This window comes from Necator americanus, chromosome X, assembly GCF_031761385.1.
Source record: "Necator americanus strain Aroian chromosome X, whole genome shotgun sequence".
Lineage (NCBI taxonomy): Eukaryota > Metazoa > Nematoda > Chromadorea > Rhabditida > Ancylostomatidae > Necator > Necator americanus.
In genome coordinates this window covers 27,872,535-27,897,511 of record NC_087376.1, presented here as the reverse complement: position 1 = coordinate 27,897,511, position 24,977 = coordinate 27,872,535, and the positions used below count along the sequence as shown (strand labels likewise).

Sequence of the window (24,977 nt, the reverse complement as noted above, 5' to 3'; positions counted from 1 at the left end):
TATGAAAGCTTGCTGGAAAAACAGGATAATGTCGGAAAAAACATCCCTCATATCTCTGGACATCTTCTACCAAAAGATAAAAAAATGTCACTGAACTAAAATATACATAAATTAAATCCAGAGTAATGCAAAGAGGAGGACACTCGCTTGAGTGGTATGAGTTTGAACACTCCGGCGGGTAGTATGACATTTTTAGTTTTCAATAAGAAGGGTTACACTTGTGATACAAAAGAATCCATACCTCTGAGCACTAATGTTTGAAATTCTTGTACTGCTTTGTTTTATAAAATATTTACACTACAAATGAGAGTCACATCGAATAAAATATTACGATCGAAATAACAATTGTGACTACAGCGGGCCGAGAAGAAAAATCCTAAACTGTCCCAAAATAGTCGAAGAAAATCGGAAGACAACCCAACAAACTAGTTCAAGCAAGTGAAAAACAATGGATTTTGTTGAGGATCATCACCGGAAACGGTGTCGATCGGGATTTGAGGGTGAGAAGAGAATTCTGACAGGTGAGACTTGCGGGTCAGTGTAGTGTGTCAATACGCACACACGAACCTCCGCTTACCCTCAACAAGACCTCAGAATATCTTTTACGCCACAATCTAGACCCACTCATAAGTTATAGCAAATATATAAGTGTGGCCAATGACACACTTACATAGCTGTTTGAGCGAGTTTACGGTGCTAGACGGAAATGTTTCGGTACCACTACAATATTAATTTTAGGAAGAGAAAATAGCAATGCTGGAAGTAGTTGGTGATTCGGGATAATCGTGTACATAGATACCATCAGTACTAAAAATGCAAAATCGCCAAACATCTCTGCTTAGAGCACACATCGAGTGGGTGTTCACGTGAAGTGTGTGCGCACTTCCGAGCACACCTCACCTTATTTCCTGAGGAAAGGACACCGAACTTTTCCAAAGATTTCCAAAAATAAGGAAACTGTGGTTAGAAGACACTGAAATGGTTACCGTACAACTCGTTATTCAAGGTTGATTGAGTTCTTACGGACGCCAATTTGGCCAAGTGTGTGCTAATTGCGCTGACGGAACCATACGAATAGGCAACAGCCCTCTTCTGACTATTCCCGCTATTCCAAAGATGAATCAATAACAATCAAGGAATCGCCTTTACCTTCACGCATCTTCACGCTCTTCCTGTTGTGTACAAAGGTCAATTCGTTGAAGCATCGGACCAGTCGGTACAAAGCAAAGAAGTCCGACAAGGTTGAGTAGAAATGTAAACATTAGGTAGAGGAGGGACTGCATAGCTGGAAAAAAAATGGGTACGATCCTGCCACTCAGTCTCTATGAGGTCAAAAGTGAATCTCGAGACAATTCTTTCTCCTCCGAGTCTGTTTTTCTTTGCAATAAAGTGAGACTTGCCGAGTTAATGTCGTAATTGAACCAAATCACTTTAAATCTACTAATTACTAAGTTGGTCAAAGCATTTTAAGTGTGCAATGCAATAAAACCTAGCGTTAATCATGTCAAGTCCAGAAATCAGCAGTTGCTTTGCTCTTCTCCATTCTCAGAAAAAAAAATTCCATAGGTAAAAATCTAGGACAACTAGCCTCAGCTTTTGCGTCTACAACGAAGAAAAGGCATTGCGCATGTATGGGTTAGTAATTGTACAGGAAACGGTCTACCAAAATAAGAAAGCATCAATTAGGAAGCTAAAAAAGTTCAAGGATACTACAGAAAAGAAATTTTGCAACAAAAAAAAGATAGGAAATCCCTGTGTTGATCACGTTTTTTGTTAAAGTTATGCGAAAGAATGTTCATTCGCAATTCTTGCTTGAATCCCAGAAATTTTCCAAATGTCTGTCGCAACGAGCAACGATTATGCTGACGATCATCTGGATTGGTATTTCTTTTACCAGATGTGAATTAATGCCGTGGCCATGAAAAACAAAATTCTGTTCACTCAAACGTTCCGTTTTGCACATGTTGCACCAAACTCCGCGGAAATCTGCTGTAAACTGTCAAAACATATCAAAACATGGTTTAACAAAATCTTTAGATCTTTAATCTTTAAATATCTTCAGTGAATCTTTAGATGTTGATATTGATTCAAGGAGATGTTAAAAAAATTCCACAATTCTTTATTCTTTGCGAATTTTCAGAGTATCGTAGCATCTTCTGCGACCCTATTCTCTACGGATGAGAACTGGGATTTTTCATAATTAATTTTTTCACAGCTAATAGCGTTACAATTCTACTATAACGGTAATTTTGTTAGGAAACAGTACATATATAGACATTTCAATACCATTTTTGGCTACAAGCTCAAGAGTGGTCAATAAAAAAGTATGTAGATCTTTTGTCGAGGGAGTTCAATGACTACTTTTTTGGAGCTTACCTATCACATTTTGGCTCCGGTCTTTTTTTTTGTTAAGTAACACGTTGTCTCCTCCCGATAGAGTTGAAGCTGTTGTACAGACACTAATACTCACTGTTATTGACAATAATTCCCTACCGAGAGAAAATTTAGATACATTTAGATATTAAAATATTAGAAAACAAGGAATATCGTTAGCTCAATTACTTTATCAACAAATTATTGAGGTTAGATGAACTGAAATTTTTTTACTTTTCGTAACTGAGAAGCGGATGTAGCGCAGTCGAATATTTTTTGCTCCAAACTGAGCAAGATTATAGTGCTCTGTTGAGTTTATGATGTTCAACTTAGCTACTATATCCACTACATATACCACATAATTCCTTGTTTATTTCTGTTTTTGTCCTCTACAGTTGGTCACGGACGTGTTCAACCGAGTAAGCGCGACGCGTCCTCGATTCCCAGCGGCCCAGAAGAGAAAGGGTTGGATACTGAACAGAAAAAGAGAATGCTTTGCACTAGTTCCATTGTTCTAACCAGTTTACACATTTTGAACACAAGCAATACAGAAATTCTTTTTCTGGTCCATAAAAAATTCCATCAAATATGTTCGATAATCATTGCACATATCTCGGTTTTACGACGACTAACTAGTCACATTTCACCCAGCAATTTTAGGATGAACCTAAAATTTTTCTTTTCCCGTGAAATTAAGAGATCTCAACGAAAGAGTCACCTTGAAAACATGTCAATCAAATTCAAACGACGGACATATGCTGGAATCATTCAATTTCTACCAAAATCCAGAATTTCACCAACTGCTCAATAGATGTGCGATCATAGGGAAGATAATAGTTTATCAAATGAGCAAACACGTGAAACATGGTACACGTAGAAGTAACAGAGCACGTTGGAGATGTTAACACTACTTAAAAAGTAAATACATCGTCCTCGTCGCTATCGCTGTCTTCCTGAAAATTATAAGAGATAGGTCAAGTAGAGGACTCTGATCTATCCTTGGATACTGGACATGTTAGCTTCAATCCCCGGAAATTTTCCCACCTGAAGCTGTCTGAATGTTCGAACGGGGGTGCCAACAGGGAATCCATCTTCTGACTTTGCTTGAGCAAATCCAACACGTGCCTGACCAACATCGAAGACGGTGTAGTATCTGGAAAAATTGACCGTCATTGTTTCCGGAAAAAAACAATTTAACTAAGACTTTGAAGTTCCAAAAAAGGCAAACACGTACTTTCCAATGAAAACATCTCCAAGGATCCACAATTCGCCGATCTTCTCTGGGAAGTCCATTCCCATGAAGCCAGACAAACAGATTGATTTACCAGCGGCTTTCACCTAGAATTCTTGCTAAATATACACAAGAAGAAATAGTTTTGTACTTTTTTAAAACTTTTCATCGATTTTTTTTTGGAGACGTCTAACAGGCGGCAGATTAAGTAGAGTGGGGCCAATACGACATGAAGCACGGTGCATTTGCGTACGCGGTACGAAACGGCGCGGTGGAACAGGGGCTGGACCATCGAAACCTGCAGCGATGGGTGGTCCCAGCAAGGGTTCCATGACACCCCTAACCCGCTATGCTCCACCGCACCGCCTCGAAGGAAGCCGCGTACGCAATTGCACCGTGCTCCATGTCGCTTTGACCCTTCTATAAGTTTGTGTAAGAGGTCGGAAATTGAGGAGACAAGCTCACGGTTAGAACGTAATCTTCCCCTTTGAGTGTAAACGTCTTGCCATCGATGATGAACGAAACATCAGGAAGGGATGGTACTTTGTCGCAAGGAATCATGTACTGTAATTAATCTTCTTATCACAGAAATAAAGAAAATAATGTGAAATTTGGGATCTTCTCACTTCTCCTTTCATAAGCGGCTCTGCTCCGATATATTTCTGGATTGCCTCAACCTGTGCCTTCGGTCCAGCAATAAGAGAAGTGCCAGTATCAGCGATAGCTTGGCATCCATTCGGACACGCAATGGACGATGAACCACCTTGTACCTTAATTTTAGAGAGTTCACTTTTGAAGACATTTACAGTCGATACCGTGCATACCATATCCATTTTGAATTGCCAATATCCACGACGTGTCACTGGTGTCCATGTAATTGGTTCAACATAACGTCGGGTATCCACACCACCAAAGGTAATCTCTCCTCCAATTTCCGACTCTGGATTCCTGAAAAAGAAATTGTTACGTAAATGTTTTTTTTGCCACTGGTGTATTTAAAGGCATCACCCCACGAATCTGAGGTGGTGCAGATTTCAGGTAGAGTATTCGCATACGGGATGGGAAACTACGGAGAGGGGGGTGATTCCGTCCATTTCTTCCTAATTGCCGTAGAAAACGGCCCGGAAGATACGGCTTCATTCGTTTTGGCGCACCATTTTGTACAAGAGGTTCGATTGGAGCGCGCCAGTCTTGCGCGGCGCCGCATCTTCTGGGCCGTTTTTTACGGCAATTAGGAAGAAGTGGACGGAATCACCTCTCTCTCCGTAGTCTCCCATCCCGTATACAAATACTCCACCTGAAATCTGCACCACCTCAGATTCGTGAGGTGATGCCTTTAACTCTTTGACGTACCTATTCAGCCAGAAAGCAAACACAGGGCTAGGAACTTTCTTCTGTTCAATGAACGTATGGAAGACAGGAGTTACACCTGAATAACTCTCCGTGACCTTTTCATATCCACGTCATCAAACCTATCAGGCTTTCTTAAAAATGTATTTCCCACTACTTCTCTGGAAAACACCAGCACTATCCTGTGTTTTTTCTTCGAAATATGACACATCGTAATTTTCAGATGACTCGCTGATCAAACATTCGAGGTCTTCAGAACAGAAATGTGCGGAGATATGCACAGGAACTCACCGAGAACAGCAATTTCCGGGAATGCCATTCCAAGGATTCCATCAAACTTAGCAGCGATAAATGTAAGACCAGGTTCACTTGTAGCCTCCGCGAAAGGTTGTTCTTCAGCGCAAATTCCAGCAATCTAAGTGAAGCACAATCTTCAGGCTTAATTGAGGTTACATATTAATGTTTAACATGGTTTACTTACACAAACAATATCCTTAGAAATGAATCCTTTCATAGATCCAGTTCCATACTGAATAGCCATCTTGCGCCCATCTTCCTTGTAGGTTGACGAGGCTCCGGAGTCATAACGATGATGAAGCACTGAAAATACCTCAGACTCGTAGAAATTCATTTACGACTCTATAGCATTTAAGGTTTTGAACAGTTGGTTAAGCAGGGATTTTTCGTCCAGGACTTGGAAAACTTGGAAAACTTCATTTGACCTCAACTTAATACGTGCCCGAATAACATGTATGGAGATAAGGAAAGCGATCTCACTGTACGTAGTAGAAAGTCAATTAGGTGCTTTATATAAATTTCAAAAAATCATTTACATTAAAAAATAAAAAAATAATAATAAGTTGAATTTAAAAAATTTTATTTAATTTATTCAAAAATATCATTGTATTTAACAAAAGTTTCGGTTTGGGAGCGGTAAGCTAGAATAGTAGGATTTTTCTGTCACTTGGATAAAGTAAATACACAATTCCTAATAAATGCCATAGGTAACCTAGGATATTTAGAGCTCTCCTAGGATATTTAGAATACATATCCAGAGCAGATATTCTTGAAATAATACTTCACTGTGTTTTTTTTAGCGCAAAATGTTGTAGTACTTCAAACGTTAAACTCTCATTACTGAGATATATTTTCCGTTCTTCCTTTTTTTTCCCTTTTTTTCGGAGAGGGAGGAAGGGTTGAAATTTCAAATCACTCAGCTAGTGGTAGCTGATGGTCAATAGACTGAAGAAGATTGCATCGTGGAGTAAATTTCCACTTTTGGTCAGTTTGGAATAATTGTTAAAATTTATATGCATATTGAAAAGTAAGACAGGGATACATTTTTGCTATTAGATGGGTCCCTAGGAAATTCCTCAACAAACTAATTGATAATTCTAATTCTAGTTACTTTTTTAAATTAAATTTTTTCAACTATCTAGTTTTTTTAATTACTAATTCTGAAAGTGTCGGTTCTTGTTCATTTTTGCCTCACTCACGGTGCGCGATATGTTGGCAAATGAGCATTAAAAAAATTCTAGAATTTTCATTTCTTTAGTGTTCCCTTCAAATGTGAATTAAACTAGCTGTAAACTGTGAATTTGTGTTGCCAGGGTAGCGCAGTAGTAAAAAGTTATAACTACACTTGACCGGTCGATGGTTCTGCGTTGCACAGGGTCAAAAAAATGTTGGTGAAAGGTCAAGCAGTTTGTTCGTTACTCCTTAAATCCGACCAAAACATTCCAGTAAGCAGCCGTTTTTGCTAACTGTTCATTATTACTCATTTATCAGATGCAGGTCCCGTTACCCCTTTATCAACACACTGGACACTGAACATATTATTGACACGACTGATAAGCGGTGAGTAAAGAAAGACCAACACTGACCTTCCCTCTAAGTACAAGGAATAACCGAACTATCGAACATTTCAAAACACTTACTACATGCAATGTCATAGAATGGACACTTTCTTGACGGTACCCATAGATTTGAGGAACCCGTGTCGAAGATCACAGTGAAATTCTGAGCTGGAGTCCCAATTTGGATGACACCATAGTATTGTGCCTTAACTGTCATAGATAATGTTTTGTAATCACATGTCAACGACAAAGAATGACCCTGTCCACCCACATCCATATAGTTCCGGAGCAATTCATCGATCTCGTTTGCAGATTGTAACTTTGACGCTTTGTTAGCAGCATATTTTGCTAGAATTTTCTTTTGATAATGGTAGCGTTGTTTCTGGTAATCCTCCCAACTGCCACTTGCGATCAGTCGTTCACGAAGTGTTGGCTGACGCGAAAGCGATACCCTAGAATGAGTCAGAGCCGAGAACTGTTCTATGCGTCAACAAAGAATGCGTCAATGAAAAAATTCACGGTCACACTGAGACCAGCGAAATTTTCGAACGTTGTTGTGCCTGAGTGGTCATATTTGCAACGAAAAGACGGACATTTGTTCTTGTTTATCATAGCAAATGCTCGCAAACCGCATGGTCACATGAATGTTGCTGAAGGAGGCCAACAACAAGCAGGCAGAAGGTAATTATCACTGATTTTCGGAGAAAATAGAAAATATCTTCGTAACCTCTAAACAACATGCTTGCACGATTTGTACGTGCAAATAGGGCGAGCGAAATGGTATGAACTTACGATGTCACATGACGACGAGCTTGATGAAAGAGTCGTCGATGAACGCTTGCTGCAGCCAGAGTACATAGTACGAGTAGGAATACAAGTCGAGCCATCTCCCGACAACGGCACTGCGGACTATCACTTGGAATCGCCGACGATCGCCTGCCGCCGCCACGCCCCAACAACGCATGTCCTCGCGAAGTACAACAGATACTCATGTAAGCATTGATCGGAAAAAATCGCAGTATCAGCTGTCCGGACTAATCTTCTGCGATTCAGCAGTGAGAACAGAGAGTGGTGATAACAGTTAGGAGATTAATTAGGTTAATCTTCTATTATTTGCTTGCGCAATCTCAGCTTTTCCAATCGAATATACAGACATACTGTATCCTTTCTCCGTGTCGCCACATTCAAAATCGTTACTGTACATCGTACGAATAATACCGAACAACGAACATCACCACTGGATTTAAAAAATACCTTATTAACGATTTCTACAGACAAAATTCATTCGGTTTTATGAACGCTTTGGGAAAGAGTACTTTTCTTTTCCTCTCTTTCTTTTTCCATTTCTATTCATCGTTGATTATTTTCCCAAAAGGAATAGAAGATTTAGAGTTTAGAAAGATTCTGCTTCTCATATATGCTTAGAAGCAAAAAAGCAAAAGCTTTGCAAAAAAAAAAAAGATCAACATGCTGACTAAATAGAGAAAAGTGTATGATTATATAGAACTAAGAAATAATAAAAATCGGCTGGTTTTCTTTTTTGAATTCATTTCTCCAGATTTTTTGAGTCTCGAGGATTTTACAATACTTTCGTGAGTAAATTGTATTAAAATAATGTAAAAAGATAGGGTATGCTGAACGTAGGAACATATGTCTCCCCATGACCGCACGGATGTCTGTCCCATCTTAAAATGTTTTGAATTTTTACTATTGAATTTGTATTGAGACGGAGATTTGAGGGGAAAGAGGAGGTAGCAGAGACAGAGGGCGATTAATAAGCGAAATGACTTTGAGTTGACGCATTAACTGGTCTAGAATCATTTTTTTTAAAATTTTTTTTTTGAATTTTTTTGAACACTAAAGCACGGACAGTTAGATGTATTACAGTTTTATATGTTTTTATTACTGTGGCACGTAATAAAGTATGGTTTCATAATGAAACTTCTTCTGCATTTTTTTGTCTATTTTTTGCAGGTCAAAATATGCTTCTCCGATGAAATTTTCATTCTGAGTGTGAGTTCCCCACGACCTCATCGATCAGTGAGGGATTCGGTTAACATAAGACGTTTATTTGAAGCCACACTCTGTTAGTCATCAATCGTTACACCATTCGCATAGTACATAAATCTTGAAAGCAAGTCATTCGAGCTGGTGCCATACTTTCCTGGAAGACATTAATTGTTCTCCAAGCCATTGTCACTTTTTGCATTACACATTAGCAGCAACACCTCATTGGAATCTTTGTCCCTAGCGTTCAGATAAGATCGAAAATCAAAAATCATTCAATAAGATTATCTTTGTATAACCGAAATGAATATTTATCGACTAATAATAACGTTATTACTATTACTAGTGCATTGTATGTCATAGGATTGAAGTAAATGCAAGTTCCTTGAAGGGAGAACACCAGGAAATTAACGATGTTGGGATCTCTGAGAAGATAGGACTAGGGATGTGTACTAGCGCTATTAGAGCGTGTTCATGCCGATCGTCCTGAGAAACAGCGTTGCAAACGGCCCTCCTGTACAAATTTTCCTACGAGGCACCCCATAACACGTCAGTTCTGTACATACTCTAGTCCTCTAAGCCTACTCAAACATTCTGCTTGAATAAGCGAATCCATTATTGTTAAAGATGGAGATAAAAGTAAAGCAGCATCCATTTTTTTTTTGCTCCTGACTTTTCCTTACATTACAAAAAACGACGTGATTTTCACTTTTTTTTTACTTCACAATTCCATTACTTTCTAAAGCTGTGACTGAAAGTATTGCGTTATCACTGATCCTACAGGGAGATCACTCCGATCAAAAACTGCGATTTTTTTACGCATCTTCAGCCATTCGTGGTGGGAACTGCCCTCGAGTTCGAATTTCCTTACGCGGCGCCTCATGACGGGGCCCCTGCACAGGCGCCGCGTCTGCAATTGACCGAAACACATTCAATAAGAGTTTCTCAGCAGTCTACTCGAGTTAAACCAGCGGATAGGCTGCTTAGGGAACGGGTGCATGTAAAACGTGGCGTTGTAGAATGTCTCACAGGAGAATTCGTACAGGAAGACTTCATCCATCGCCCTTTTCAGGAAACGTTACCTGAAATTCAGCGTGACCACGCTCGTACTTGTAATCTACACTTCTACCCCTATTTTTCCCACAAGAGACCCACACATCGTCAATTTTTTTTAGGTACCTTGGCTTTAACAAAATCAGGGATACAATATCATCTAAGTAACTTGCACAGTAGATTTTGTTCGCTTTGTATGAGAAATAAAAAAGACGATGTCTCTCCAGATCCAATTCGTCGATTGTACCGGCCGGTGTTTTTTTTTTCTTTTCTGTATGTTTCTGCACAGCACGAATACGATGAAATCGAAAAGTAAAAGAAAGATAAGGAAATTGATGGAATAATTATCACTTCTGAATACTTCGAATCATTCACAGATTTTTGAAGATGGCTATAAGTTTGCAGATTTCGGATAAAGTCTCATTGTAACAGTCTTGTTGACGAAGTGAACACTACATGGTAAATCAGATCACACGTTTGCGTTTTCATTGCTGAATGGAGGATTTCTTCCAGCTTTTTTATTTTTGAAATTAAACATATTACCATTAGTTGTTAATTTTCAAGTAGCCAAGTTATGCTGATACACATGTGCAGAAGCGTACATCTTAAGATATTCTCACAGTTGGCAAGAATGAGAAAAAAATCCAAAATCAAGTGTCCACAGAATGATAGATGGCAGCTCAAGCAGCAGGTCTACATACTTTGTTTAATGGAAAGAACGTCCATAAGGTTATTGTGATGTATTATTAGAGGAAAAATCTGGGAGACTCTCCCTTAGTGCTAAATGGAACGACTTCGGAAGCTCCATCACAGTCCCTTCATTCTTATTCTTCTTTGCTTCTCTGACTTTTTGGGATTTTTCATGACTGCCTTCCCTTTACGCTTTTTTGACTTTTATGACACCAGTGCTACATTGTGTGCTCTATCTGAATAAATTTCACTTTTTATTTTCGGTCTGCTACAAATACACACCAAAAAACCTCTAAAACATGCAAAGTGTACCAACTGGAGAAAACGTCTAACAGAGGGACAAAGCCCAACAAAAGGATGAGAAAAGGATAAATTCAAAAATCCAGTAAGTGGTCAAAATTTCAGGAGGGATAGTTAGGAGGAAGCAAATATATAGCACTGACTAAATGAAACACTGATTAAACAGTACTAACTTTAAAAAAAATTAAAACAACACATTGATGTGGTGTGAAAAGTTTAGCCGACTAACTATAGCATGCTTAACTGCCTAACACAAGATCAACAGAGGTCGTTGGCACGAAACAAATTTTCAAATGATACGTGAACGTTTTGCCTTGCTATTCATTCCTGGGCCGAAGGTCCTCTTGGTTTTCTTGCGAGCTTTTGCGGCCCCCAAAATGAGACCAAAAATCAGTTCCGTTGTGATGTGGTACACTGTGGCTATTTGTGTAGAGATGTGATATGTTTATTTAATTTGTTCTTGGCATCAATATGATGCCCTACTGAGAGACATATCGATCTAGGGTTATTCTCGAAGAATCGAGTGATGCAGATTGCACAAGAGCCCGGATGAAGGACACCTGAGCTCGTCCAATAATGTTCTCGGTTTTTTTTTCTCGTGCCATAGCATCTAGAACAGATGTGGTCGTATAACTGATTGATTAGGACCCTTGGTTTGAAAGCCGCGTATCACGAAGTGGAAGTAGCTCTAAAAAATCATAAAAATATAGAGTTCGGGGTGTGGACTACGATGTAAGCGTGGTTCCGCTCAATTCCACATAATCGCTAACAACACCGGTGTGAGAACCGCTTTAGTTCCTACAAGGCACGTTAGAACGGCCACGTTTGTACACGCTTCGGCCTCTTCAGCAGCGTTTTCATTAGTTTTACTTGAATATACGGGCAAGGAGACCTCATTGATTTTCGACCACCCGCACAAGGGTGGCGCGTTCCAATTTACCTCGTTGGATCGAACGCCGTTTCGTGTTTTTAAGAAGATTAAGGGAGACCGACCGGGAGCACAGTCATGTTCGTAGTCTTCATCCGGTCAGTCGCAGATCGTAGAATCACAGAATCCTAGATCTACCAATATCAGGAAGAAAGCCGGCTTCATAGACACGGGTTGTTCCCTCGCGATGTTCGATAAGTCAGTCCAAGATAATCAGTTCCAAAACCTTGTACATAGCACGAAGCAAAGAGATTGTTCGGTAGCTGCCAGGGTCCGTGGAGGATAACCTCTTGCGGAGAATTATGACACCATGTCCTATATTTACCATAAAGTTTCCACACAACATCAATTTCGTGATACGCTTCCATTAAAGTCAGGAAATCTTATTTATTCTCATCTGGTAACTACCAGACTTGTTATAAAGTCTCTTATATGAAAATCCACACCCAAGCAGTTTTTCAGGACGGTTGGAGGAAAGGAACGTTATTGCGCTCATACTTGTGATCTAAACCTTTGATCCTATCTACTCGTAAGGAGAGCCTAAAGCCGTCAATTTCGATCGTCGTGCTGTCTTCATATATTCGAACTAGTGAATTATTGCTACAGGTTTTTCAAAATCAACTAACTCTGACTTGACAAATCGACTCTCCGCCTCCCTACGCAAATCATTGTAACACAAGCGTTCATAAATCTCAAACTATTCTGAATTGAAGTCGAAAGTGAACTGGGGCGAGTAGACACGTTTCTATGGCACTGATCAGCGATGTGCAGTTATTTGTCATACGCATAGGCGGATGTTTGTTTTCTAGCATCTGTTTGTGTATAGTTCTCAGCACAACGCACAACACAGTGACTAAAGAAGCATGGAATATAGATGGATCATGGAAAAGGATGATTTTCGGTCCCAATGGTAGAATCTCCCGAAGAAGTCAGTAGTACTTTCTTGGGATGTTGTATTTTAATCGCTATGTTTAACTTTCAAAAATCCACATTGTGATGATGACTTAAAAGGCTTTTCTTTTGAGATAGGAACTGTAGTGGAAGCTGTGGTACGTGGTTAAAGGCATCACCTCACGAATCTGAGATGATGCAGATTTCAGGTGGAGTCTTCGTATACGGGATAGTAGATTATGGAGAGGAGGGTGATTCCGTCCATTTCTTCCTAATTGCCGTAAAAAACGGCCCGGAAGATGCGGCCCCGCACAAGGCTGGCGCGCTCCAATCGAACGCCTTGTAGGAAATAGTGCGCCAGAACGCCCGAAGCCGTATCTTTCGGGCCGTTTTTTACGGCAATTAGGAAGAAATGGACGGAATCACCCCCTCTCCATAATCTACGATCCCGTATAATCTACGATCACAGTAGGAACCGTGCATCTTTGAGGCCTACCGAAAAGTTGCTTTCTCGCAAGTTTGAAAATTTTGTGGGTTTTGGTCTGTTTTCTTTCTGTAACTTTTCAACACTACATTACCTCTCCGAAACTTGAATAACATGTAATGTACAATGTTCATCAATCTCACTGTACATTTGTCGACAAATCGACCACTGATACATCAATAGATTGATGAGCAATTGAGTGTATATGCTCTTATTGGCAATGTTCCGCTTCTATGTTGCTTATGTTCGCATTTTTTCATGAGCTTAAAGGCATCACCCCACGAATCTGAGGTGATACAGATTTCAGTGTGGAGTATTCGTATACGACATCGTAGATTATGGAGAGAGAGGTGATTCTGTCCATTTATTCCTAATTGTCGTAAAAAACGACACGGAAGATACGGCTTCGAGCGTTCCAGCGCGCTATTTTCTACAACGAGTTCGATTGGAGCAAGCCAGCCTTGCGCACGCGCCGCATCTTCCGAGCCGTTTTTTACGGCAATTAGGAAGAAATGGACGGAATCATTCCCTGCCCATAATCTACTATACCGTATACGAATACTCCACCTGAAATCCGTACTGGGGTGATGCCTTTAATCTAGGCATATGTGTAAGGAAGGGGAACGGCTTTCACAGAGATAAAGCTCATAAGCTTAGCCTGGTTCGTTGGGCACCCATTGTTGCAGTTAAAGTATAAATATAATATATATTTTAGCTATAATCGAAACTAGCCGGTGTTTTGACAAGTGGAGGAAATCCGGCGTGACATCTAACCAACGACCCGTTATTCACTACACCATTCATTTTTTTCTCATTATTGGATATTATATACGTAAGTTGAAAGTTGGAACTAAGATTAGCCGCACTCGTCTTTATTCGTTTTTTTGATAGAACATCAATTGGTTTAATAAGGTTGTCATTTATTTCTTTAGTAAGTAGGACAATATACGATGTTTGGAACGAATAAGCAAATAAAATGTCAAATATACAACTCGTTCAGTTTAGTTTGGACTTGAGATTTCAAACCGAGCTGCTGCAAAAAAAACACGATTCATTTGCAAAGTAAAAGCAATGAAGTCGCCATACCTTCGCAGCTTCGGCATGCAAAATCACCCAAGTGATAACAATCAAATACTTAGAAGGGTAAAATTGAAATGACTTTCCGGTTCTGTTGATGTTAAAAAAACAAATTATAATGTCAAGGCGTGTTTTTATACAATCACGAGATTCTCAGGAAATTCCCATATTGAAGTGTGAACATGATTTTTGTAAGCAAACAGATTGTTGCTTATTTACAACTTCAATATGATTATGTTAATAAATCTCCAAGTCCTCTCTTCTTGAAACCTCGTCTTGAAAGCATTGTGAACTAATTTTATGTTTTCTTGTTATTCCAATGAGGTCTTAGTGTTTTGGTGAGGTGGTGAAATAACGCATTATTATAGTTTGTCACTTAAGGCGGATTGTCATTTGCCATTGTCATTGACAAGGTGGTTCACCAGCCCTGCTAGTCGGTGAGACTGGCCTTTGATAAAGATGGTTGTCGAAAGGTCAGGTCACTAATAACTTTTCTCCAAAATCTCGTTGAGACAACAAAAAATCATAAACATGTTGCTTTTATTACATCCATAGAAGCTCTTGAAACGACGTATGTTGACAAAGAGTTTATAACTTCATTTAAAAACAAAACAATTTATACATTAAAACCAGCATATGTCACATTAGCGTAACATCCACGAACATATAGTCCGGTAAAAACATTCTGATATGGTGGAGGATAGTGTACTCTGTTATAAGTAAAAGGCTGTCCGGTTCTAAACCAGATCAATTCGCAGGTAGCTGGACATCTGCGATTTCAGCGCTAATACGTAGTTAATTTCCACTTCGAGGGCGCTCCCACTGCGCATATCCTCACTTTGGATTCGTCGGAAGCGCAGTGGAATGCAGCAGCAAAGCAGTGAATTTCTGACCTACTGTACAAATTGCAGTGTGGTTTTCCCGCATGGATTTTTGAAGCAGTTGATTGATGTGAGCAATACACTAGGCTTCGATAGGTAAAGTTTGCCGTCGAGACTGATGATGAATAGGATCCTGAAATTAATCTGGATATTCTAAATCGCTTCGTCCAGTTTAATACAAGAAATATTAATTCTCGTCCTACCATTGATAATCGGCGAGAAGGTTCCACTTTTCTTATGTGGCACATGCACTGCGACTTCTTTAACGTATCCACAACGAACCGTCTATATGGCTCGTTGACAATGATCATTATTATTGTCCCAATAAACCCATGTGTCCCAATCATAAAAAGCGCCACATTAATTCCATCTAAAAAAATAACCTGTTTGAGATCTTGCTAACTGCTCTCACAGTTTGCATTGTTCTTCAGTTCGGGAGTGGGAATGTACACTGCATTGTATATGGTGTACTACAGGGAAAGCACTCGAATTTCCTTACGTTTTCACTTTGTTTTTGTGTGTTGCAGTATTACATCCCTTACATATAAACAATTAGGTGAACGCGACGCGCCTATCGCAGCCACTCTTCCTCTTCTCTCTTCCCAGCCTTATCGAAGATGTATCGTATTCACTCGGTTGAAAACATTCTGCAGCCACAGTATACTATGCGGTAAACCACTCCGATTTTGGCAGAGTCTTCTATTTTGCCTTGTGTACACGCAACTGAGTGGTCATCTGCACCAAAAACTACACTATCTATTGCGGTGAAGCTGATGAGAAGAAAATAGGATACTGCGCGGTAGGGCCGAGAATTGACTACAATAGTGTGGTGGAGAAGTATGGGTCAACGTAGAAGCGCCTTTGTGCGACGGTGGAATCACTAACAACTCAAACCCTGGATTGTAAGTTCTCTTACAACCTCGCAAAACTCTGAAGACTATGTATCTAACAATGATCGTTATATGCTTAACATTACACGCTGACCTCCAAAATACCCAGCCAACATGCGATTGTTGTGTGAACGCAAATATGGATCGAGCAACAATCCGATGTGCTGTGAAAATGATATTATTCGGCCTAGAAAACGTCGACAAAAGACAATCACGGTAATCTTCTGGTAAACCTTCGCAGGCAAACGAACCTCATCATTGCTCCCGCGATTAAGAGGTTCCGCTGTATCTACATGATCGGAGGTGCGAATACGCCATAGTGCCAACCAAGTCTTTCACTCTCCTGGGGTCGATAAATTGGTACTATTGGTAAATTGGTAGTAGACCTGATTGGAAGGATGAAAACATTTACTTGGTTCATCTGTTAGCTCCCGCAAATCGCTATGTAGTTGCACGTTCGTGAACTTCAAACGATTCTGAATTGAATGGCGCATCTCAAGAGGATCGATCAACGCTAGACATTTTATCCTTATTTTTCCCCATTACTTTACTTGAAAAGAGCTAACCCATCTCATCCCTGAAGAGCAAAGTCGGTGGAAGATCGCAACTCTTAAACATCAGTTCGACAACGATTGGGAAGAAAAATCTTCGTGTCAGATATCCGAGAATATAGGGCACTATAGGACGTGGCATCCTATTCCGAACCCTATCCAGTTCCCTTAAGCTTAAAGAAAAATGGTTTCCGAAAGAAAGTCGAGAAGTTCCACCTTAACCGAGGATCTATGTAGCAGGTCTGAAGGATGGAGAATGCAGGAGGAAACTTCCCTTGCGAGGATCGATAAACATAGGAGTACTTGCCGAGGAGAAGAATAAAGACACCGACTGTTTCACCAGGTATGAGCTTCTTCTTCTTTGCAGACTTCTTGTGTCTCGGACGCTGCAAAGTGAACGTTCCTGGTTTTAATGCCCAGGAAGAAGTTTGCCTCTGCATCTGCGAGTACAAGATCCACCAACAGTTCTGTATGTCGCCCACATTACGGATGATCCCAGCCGCGTCTGAGTGATCTCGAGTAAGAATGGATGTGAGGAGTGAAAAGGCGTAGGAGGACAAGAACCCCAGATAAGCTTTTACTCTTTAAAGAGAGTACAATTGCAAAATTAAGAGGTGATCACTTGAGCCAATGCAGCTAATTATGAGTCACTGGCGTTGGGTGCATTTCAACGCCTTGTTGAACCGACAAGCGCCATCAGTCACTGAGGTTGAACATTTTTAACGACCGATGAATGCAGCGGCCAGCGAGGAGCCACCGACCAAACTGGAGGTTTTAGTTTGCGTCCAGAAAATAAAGTGTGGAAAATATGGCGAATAAAATGGAATTAGTGCGAAAATGCCACAATCTTATCCTCCGTCTGGGAATAGTGGAAAAAGGAGATCATCCATTCCCTTTGGGTTTTCGTTTTGAAATGACAGAAGGATACGTAGAGATTCGCCGTCACAACTCCGCTCCAAACAAAGCTATCCGTACATTTGAAAAATTCAAGAACTGCCGAGAAATATGTTTGTTGTGTTAGACGTTGATGGTTTTGGAGCAGATCATCCTAGATCCGCTTGCAAAACGTCGCTAAGGAAGCGCTCGTGATGAATGCGTCGGTTTGTGTTCTAGTCAATGTGCGATGTTTATTTTTAAGAGGAGGATCGAAATGTGGCAGCGAGACTCGAAGCGTATGCATTTAGCCTTTCTGAACGTAGAGTCGTCTACGACGCTTCCCAGTGAGACCCATTTTTTCTACGCGCTTTGCATCAGTTGTAGATTCTAGAAGCGTTTATTCGCCTTGTCGAAAACATGAATTGAAGAGCAATTATTGTTGTTCAACCATAAGTGGGACGCATTCTACAGTTTAAGGTAGGAACTAGAGGAAGACTCCTTTTGTTCAACTTCGCCTTCGATGATATTATGCAATGAACAGTTGAGTTCTGTATTTATCATGGATCTGGTTCTAGCACCACATGGACGTCCCCTGGTCGTCGAGTACACCGACTATTAATTGCTAGTTGTATCTGCTTCCAAAACTCAAATTTGCAACATGTTCTTAACTGTGTATCAAAACCAGCTGTAGCCTGCCGTTAACAAGTCTGCCCTGACAAATGTAAGCAGATATGGGTCTCCACAAGAACCTCTATGAGAATCAGGGTGGAGTGACCTTGTTGTTCGGTCTGAAGAATGGAGGGAACTACAAGAAAGGCATCCGAAAAAGATGCGCTAAGGTCAGTTCGATGTTTAACTTCTTAACGAACTGTCTGCATCAAAAGATCGTACAAGATGGACATAAATATCCGTAAAATCCTCCTGCAGTTTAATTCATGTAAGCCAAGAACAAGTTCACACTCAAAAATAATCGCTCCATAATAATTTGCCGAAAACGAGAAAGTATTTTTGAGGCAGAATTTTGATGGGATGTAGGTAGTCTTTGAAAATAAGGTAGAAACCTTGCTCGCGCCATGCGTAAAAAAGCGCAAGTTCGACCAACCGTTTACCTCAAACTTGGGTAATTAAACCATCGAGCGGAAAAATATAAAACAAGAATGAGCGAAGTTAGCAAATGAAGATAAGAGAAAAATTACTCGGAAAATTACAAAAAGCACTAAGAAATGGGGAAGGTCATGTGGTGGCACCATGCCTCGATCGAGGCCTAAAAAGCCTGCAGGGTGGGTGCGCAGTAGCGTTGTTGATAGATAAAAAGATATGCCGCGCACCCGTCCTGCTTTCATGCCGCTGCCGCGACGAGAAATCGCGGCTTTTCCGCGATAGTCTTTGGATCTCTGCATTATAAATTTGAAAGGATTAGTTTGGAGGCTTGGAGTTCCCATTACCTATTACCTGTCAAAGTAAATTTAACGTGGTGCAGCATACACTCACTGCAAGTCAAATAATTTTATCGTTTCCCTACACCACGTCCTTACTTCTTTGCCCAATTTTTAGGAAGTCTAAGACAGGAATTTCGAACGCTGGAAAAGCCTGAATTTTAGGAAAATCGGAAACAGAAGCCTCGGCACTTGAAATTCCGCATATCCATTATGGCAAACCAGTTACCAAGATTTTCGACAAGAAATGGCATCTTTGGAATAAATCATGTTGTCAGTCCTTACTTTGGATAACAAGGACAAATGAGCCCACTGAACGAAAATCTCCCATCCACACCACTGACATAACCGAACATCCAGGGATTATAACAATGAGGAGAGGAATTGTAACCTGAAACAAAATAAATAAGTTATACGCCTGTAATTGGCAATCTGAAGCCGAAGATGTATGTGCATTCCGGTTAAAAATCCGCTAACTCTTTATTGGGTTCTGTTTTTCACGGATTCAGAATGTGGTGCGAGTGGAATCGCTGTACAATTCCGTACTCGACCGGAAACCCAGCCACAAGTTGTGCTTTAGCACTTGTGTGCGGCTGATAGTCGCCTTATACGAAAACCTACGCGACTTTGCACTATAAACCCAAGCTTTTGGATTGGACTGTACAGTGAGATGGTATCTAGACAGTTTGTTTGATGGCCTTACCTGTATCATAAGAGATTTTTGAAACCTTTTCTGCATTTCGATAGTCTTCTTAGATAAATTTGCATTTCGAAGGTTCCGAAACGTCAAGTATACTAGTGTAAAGCTGCTTATAACTACAACGAATGCTTCAGAAGTCCCAATCAGAAACAGTGTTCTAAGTTCTTCGCGAGCAAAATATTGAAGTCCAGGGATGTCGACTATAGAAGCAATACAAGAATAGTTCTGAAACAAGCCACAATGAGCGCAGTGACACATCGGCTTTAAAATTATACTATATATCTACGTTTCTGCATGTTACTCACCTGCAAGTACTGTGGACGAAGTTCGTTGGCTAGATTTTTCATATTTTGGCCTTGAACCACTATGCCAACATTAAATAAAACAAAAATAGTCGAACAAATTGCATACATGTACTTCCTATTTACTTTTAGAGGATGACTATCCAAAAGAACATTTTGCCATCGAAAGATGAATAGTTGTACGACAGATCCCATCGTAGAGACAACTAGACAAAACCAGATCACATGCATATACGAGATGTCCACGTCTACTCCTGACAAAAGCAAGCCTTCGTGATATGCGATTGGAAATGGGAAAAACGAGACTGGAATAAACATGAGATTCGTCCATGAATCGGTGATCGTAGCAAAAACTTGATAAAATAACAGTAAAAATGAGTAGTTTCTCATCACAGGTGGAGACTTCGAAATAATACAGTATATACCAAACAGATCCACGGGAAGTGTAATCGCAGACAGCACACGCATAGACGTGATGTAGAACTCTGGTTTAGGATCCAATTCGCAATAGATCATTTCTGAAAATGTTTAGAATCAAGTTTGCGTTGTGTAGTACTTGGAAACAATTACATGAAATTGGCGCCGGAAGTGTTCGTCCGGGTGAGCGCGACGCATTTGCCGTAATTCGCGCTCTCTCCCTTTCCCTCTCACCTCCGCTTTCTTTCGTTCTTGACTGGCATTTCCCTCTTTAATCTACTCTTTCACAGAAGACGCTCTGCGCTTACAAGACTGAACACCGTCGACGTCGGCTATAACTTAACAATATCTCAAATGGAATAATCTACAATTATGAAATGCTGTGAGTAAATGGTTTTAGGAAGGGGTGAGAAAATAAATTTCTTCAAGGTTTAGAAAATGGTATGCTCAAAAAAATTCATAACTGCTAGAAGTAATATCCTTAAGGAGCACATAAAAGAACAAATGAAGGCAGAGTAGACTGTCTGCAGATTCCTATATTGAGAGAGCCGAGAAATAATGTCGTTTTTGTGTCACATTTCGATCTAAAACTAAAACTAATAAACCAGAACAGTCCTATCTAAACCTGCTAAATCTTTCGCATTCCTTGACATTTAGACAAGCATCACAAATTTTTTTTTGTAAATTGCATAATTACTTCAAAACTAGAACACACAAGTTATAAAGCCGAGTACTTAACACTTTTTTTGTTTTGAACTTCGCAATTCAAACAGGAATACTGTAGAAGTGAAACTGAGCAGCAAACAAAAATAAAGAAATCATCTTCACTTGCAAAAATACTTTACACAACTAAATGATCTGTTTAGGATTAACCAAATGTTGACAAGCTTAAAACAGACATTACTTACTAGGTACCCTAATACATGAAGGACAATACAAGTGAATCCACAAATACAACAGAACGCTAGATACATTGAAGCGAAAATTCACTGAGGTTTTAGTTAGAAAAATCAGAACGAAGTACGTTTTTCCCTCCTATCACACATTTTAATGCTATACTTTTGACATTTTTAAAGCATTTAACTTTAATTGAAATGATTTTTTTATGGTGCAATCATAGTACTGTAACTATGCTTGTAGTTACCTATACCGAAAGAGCCAATGTACGAGAAAAAAGTGGATGCAATAGGGCTCCGTTTGGTTTGAGTTCAAAAAAAGGAAATCATCTTAAATGTATCTAATACGGATGACTTTGCACCGTCTTATCATCAACTTCTGAGAATGTGAAAAAAGTTCGATTCCAGCTTATTAGAGCAAGAATAAAACATGCTATAAATGTTCTTGCTACTCGTCGTCAGAAACAAGAACAAAACAAAAGAAACAAAGTTTCTAGGCGATAAAAGTATTTCGCAGAGATAATTGTTCGAGTGAATGCACAAAATTGTCAGAGGAGGAAAAACTAGTTCACATTTTATACATTCGATGTCAGGAACGTGTACGTGGTGGACTTTAGGAAGAGAACAGGATAAGAGCTATTCTGAAAGGCATAAGAAATGCATGGGAACACTTTCTATGGAACCTTAGCCCAGAAAAATATATAGTTGGAGTTGAAAATGGCAGCCCAAGCGAGTTTAATTGTTTCAAAACATCTCACAGTCCAACCAAGCCTTTCACCCCTGCGGAACCGATAGCTGGTAAAGTCGGGTCATAGCGGCTTAAAGGCATCACCTCACGAATGTGATTGATTACGGATTTCAGGTGGAGTATTCGTATACGGGATCGTAGATTATGGAGAGGGGTGTGATCCCGCCCATTTCTTCCTAATTCCCATAAAAAACGGCCCTGAACATGCTACGCGTGCACAAGGCTGGCGCGCTCCAGTCGAACTATTTGTAGAAAATAGTGCGCCAGAACGCCCGAAGCCGTATCTTCCGGGCCGTTTTTTACGGCAATTAGGAAGAAATGAACGGATTCACCCTTCTCTCCATAATCTACGATCCCGTGTACGAATAATCCACCTGAAAACCGTACCAACTCAGATTCGTGGGGTGATGCCTTTAAGGCCTAGCGCTCGTAGTGACGAGGTTGTGCTAACCGTAATCATTGATTAGTTACTTACTTGTTTTGATAAAACTATACCTTACTTGTATGTCATTGAACTGACGGAACAATTAGCCGCCGCAGCACATTTTATAGTACATATTCTATTTTATAGTCCGACCACGTGTTCAAAAAATTCTTAGTTGAAATCGAACTCCTTGGCACATCCTAAGGGCTGACTGATTAACCCCACATGTTTAGCCTAGTCTAGCATTTTTTTGTCGGTTCCTTGCTCATTTCTGACGTTGATGCCCTCACATCCCCATTAGTCGAGAAATTTGAGAGATAGAGCATGAAGAAACGGTTGTAGCACCAGAAGCTACAGAGAACGACGATTTTCCTCTTCCGCAAAATATGTGCAGAGGTAGGTTTACACAATATTCGTTAGCCGTTACCGCTCACTTGTCACCGCTGTTAAGCAAATTTTTGAATTATTGCTTGAAATTGTGCTTCTCAAAAATGGTGAGCCATCACAGCGGCCCTCATTTAAGTGAAATTTGAGAACAAATTTGAAGTGAAACTTAAATTTCATTGTTGAATGAAAATTATGACTTAATCCACTTACTCGCTAATTCTTGACATGTATGGGTCATGTTGAAAAACATTATCTGCTGTCAGACCATCAGGTTTCTGACTAGATAGGAAAGTAGGTACCCAGTAACTGCAGAATTTGCAAGCTATGGAACTCGGACGAGAAAAACCGTGGTTCTATAGATATAAATGTGTGGAATCGAGGAAATCTCTTTCAGTAGAGGTTTATGAAATGACGGTATTGACCTGATCTAGAACGTTCTCAGAAGATGACAGAAAAGAATCGAAACAGATCCTTTCATTATCTGTTTCGATTCTTTCCTGTCATCTTCTGAGAACTTCAATCTTCGACAAAATCACTATTTGTTACAACTTATTGTCTCCATCCACGGTGAAAATGTCGTTCAAAACTTGAAACAAACGAAAAGGTCCTGAAGTACTAGTGCGTCTCTACAGGTAACCTAGGAACTAATTTACGCGATGAATCAAAAATCGACAAGAATTATCCCAGCTTGAATAAAATTAAGCGGGAGCAAGCATATCCACACGATTTGCTATATATACTCAGTCTTTCTGGTTGCTCTTAAAATTTCTCCAAGTGAAACCTAACAGAAAGCTTTCACAACGCCTCCGCTCTTCCTCTTTCTTCGCGAAGAGTTTAAAAGTTGTCTAAATATCCGCTACTACAGTAATTACGCTAATTGTACGACAGAAAACAAAAAAATAAAACACATAGTTCTGTGTTCTTCTTTTTTCCTTCGCAACTAAACAGATTTTGCTTTTTTTACATATCAACAGTTTCGTAGCGAGGAGATCTATGACTTTTGGGAAGGCTCCGGTGGAGCTATGCTCCTATTACGATGACCTGGGCAATTAAATGCCAAGCAGGACTCTCAGATAATTACAGCCTACGGGCTCAACCCACAGACCATTCCCGATGTATAACAGTCTTGCATTTTCAACGTGGAGATCCTGGGAAATCTTTTTTCAAGTCATTCTATTGAATGCAAATGAATGTACATCTTAGTCTTTCCTGTTTAGTACTCCGTCTGAAACATGAGGATTAGCGTAGGTACTCATTAGCATTAATTCAGAGGATGGTACGTCAAACATCCTCTGAATTAGTGCTTTTTCTAGAAGAACTAGCTAGCAAGGGAGACTAACAATAACAATGGAAATAACAACAATAGCAATATTAAAATAATGAAACAAATAAAATTAAATGTAGCAATTATACCATGATTTCACTAAATGACGACAATTTTCAGTAGTAACAGGAGAGGTTATCGTTTGAAACAAGAGGCCACTTCAGCCAGTGTTATCTTTTATGATATGCAGCTAATTAACGCGTTATTATGCCTCACTTGTTCGAGTAGTTGTTAGTTGTCATTCAGAAAGAGTACTTTCAAGAGGCTAATATTCCCTAACGAGTTATTGGGCAAAAGATTTCCGAAAAAAAAAATTTACCAGAATGCAAATGTGAGATAAGCGAGCAACATAAGGCGAATAGAACTGAATTCCCATTTCTTATTATTTCCAATCGCTGATTTTGAAAACGATCTTTACAGTAAGCTGTTGCGTAGAGTCATTTTTCCTGTGTTTGTTCGATGAGTTTTGATACAAGATGTGTATTAACGCAAACGTATTGTATTCACTAATTAAAGAGGATAAAGGATAAAGTCACTGGCGTATCAATCCACTCGGGATGCGCCAACGCGTTTTACTGGAATTCGTAATCGTTGGGGTTTTGGAACCAGTGTTGGCCTATACAGTGACTTGCAGGGGCCATCAAGTCGGTGTATTTATTCTCCCAGACGAGTCTGGTACCAATTTATCGACCCCGGAGGGATGAGAGGCTTGGTTTGCACTAGGGCGGTTTCGAACCCTTGACCGTGTAGCTACAACGGACCGCTAACCGACTGCTCCACACCCGTCCATTCATTAGATTGTGAAGGAAAATTGAAAAAGTCCTCATTCCAAAGTTGTTGAACTTGTACTCTGCCCGGACGATCAAGATTTTCTCCACTTTTGCTGTTTGAAAACTAACATCAGC

General features: G+C 39.9%; 2 protein-coding genes across 3 annotated transcripts; both read right to left on the bottom strand.

Moving 5' to 3' along the window:
- Positions 1 to 3,284: 3,284 nt before the first annotated feature.
- RB195_025721 (uncharacterized protein) lies at positions 3,285 to 7,697 on the bottom strand (the record flags this gene model as incomplete). Its single annotated transcript, XM_064213985.1, has 12 exons — positions 3,285 to 3,326; positions 3,418 to 3,526; positions 3,608 to 3,711; positions 4,070 to 4,168; positions 4,231 to 4,374; positions 4,429 to 4,552; positions 4,958 to 5,033; positions 5,246 to 5,369; positions 5,436 to 5,554; positions 6,892 to 7,015; positions 7,082 to 7,262; positions 7,603 to 7,697. The coding sequence occupies 12 exons, from the start codon at positions 7,695 to 7,697 to the stop codon at positions 3,285 to 3,287; spliced, it is 1,341 nt and encodes a 446-aa protein (XP_064069866.1).
- A 7,506-nt stretch (positions 7,698 to 15,203) lies between these two features.
- RB195_025720 (uncharacterized protein) lies at positions 15,204 to 20,392 on the bottom strand (the record flags this gene model as incomplete). 2 transcript variants are annotated; one of them, XM_064213983.1, is made up of 5 exons in its annotated part: positions 15,204 to 15,254; positions 15,325 to 15,491; positions 19,160 to 19,265; positions 19,578 to 19,799; positions 19,880 to 20,392. In XM_064213983.1, 5 exons carry the CDS (start codon positions 20,390 to 20,392, stop codon positions 15,204 to 15,206), a joined length of 1,059 nt encoding a protein of 352 aa, XP_064069864.1. The 2 variants fall into 2 exon arrangements, with proteins under 2 accessions (XP_064069864.1, XP_064069865.1); XM_064213984.1 differs by lacking the exon at positions 19,578 to 19,799 and having other exon boundaries at positions 19,880 to 19,921.
- Between the last annotated feature and the right edge of the window lie 4,585 nt (positions 20,393 to 24,977).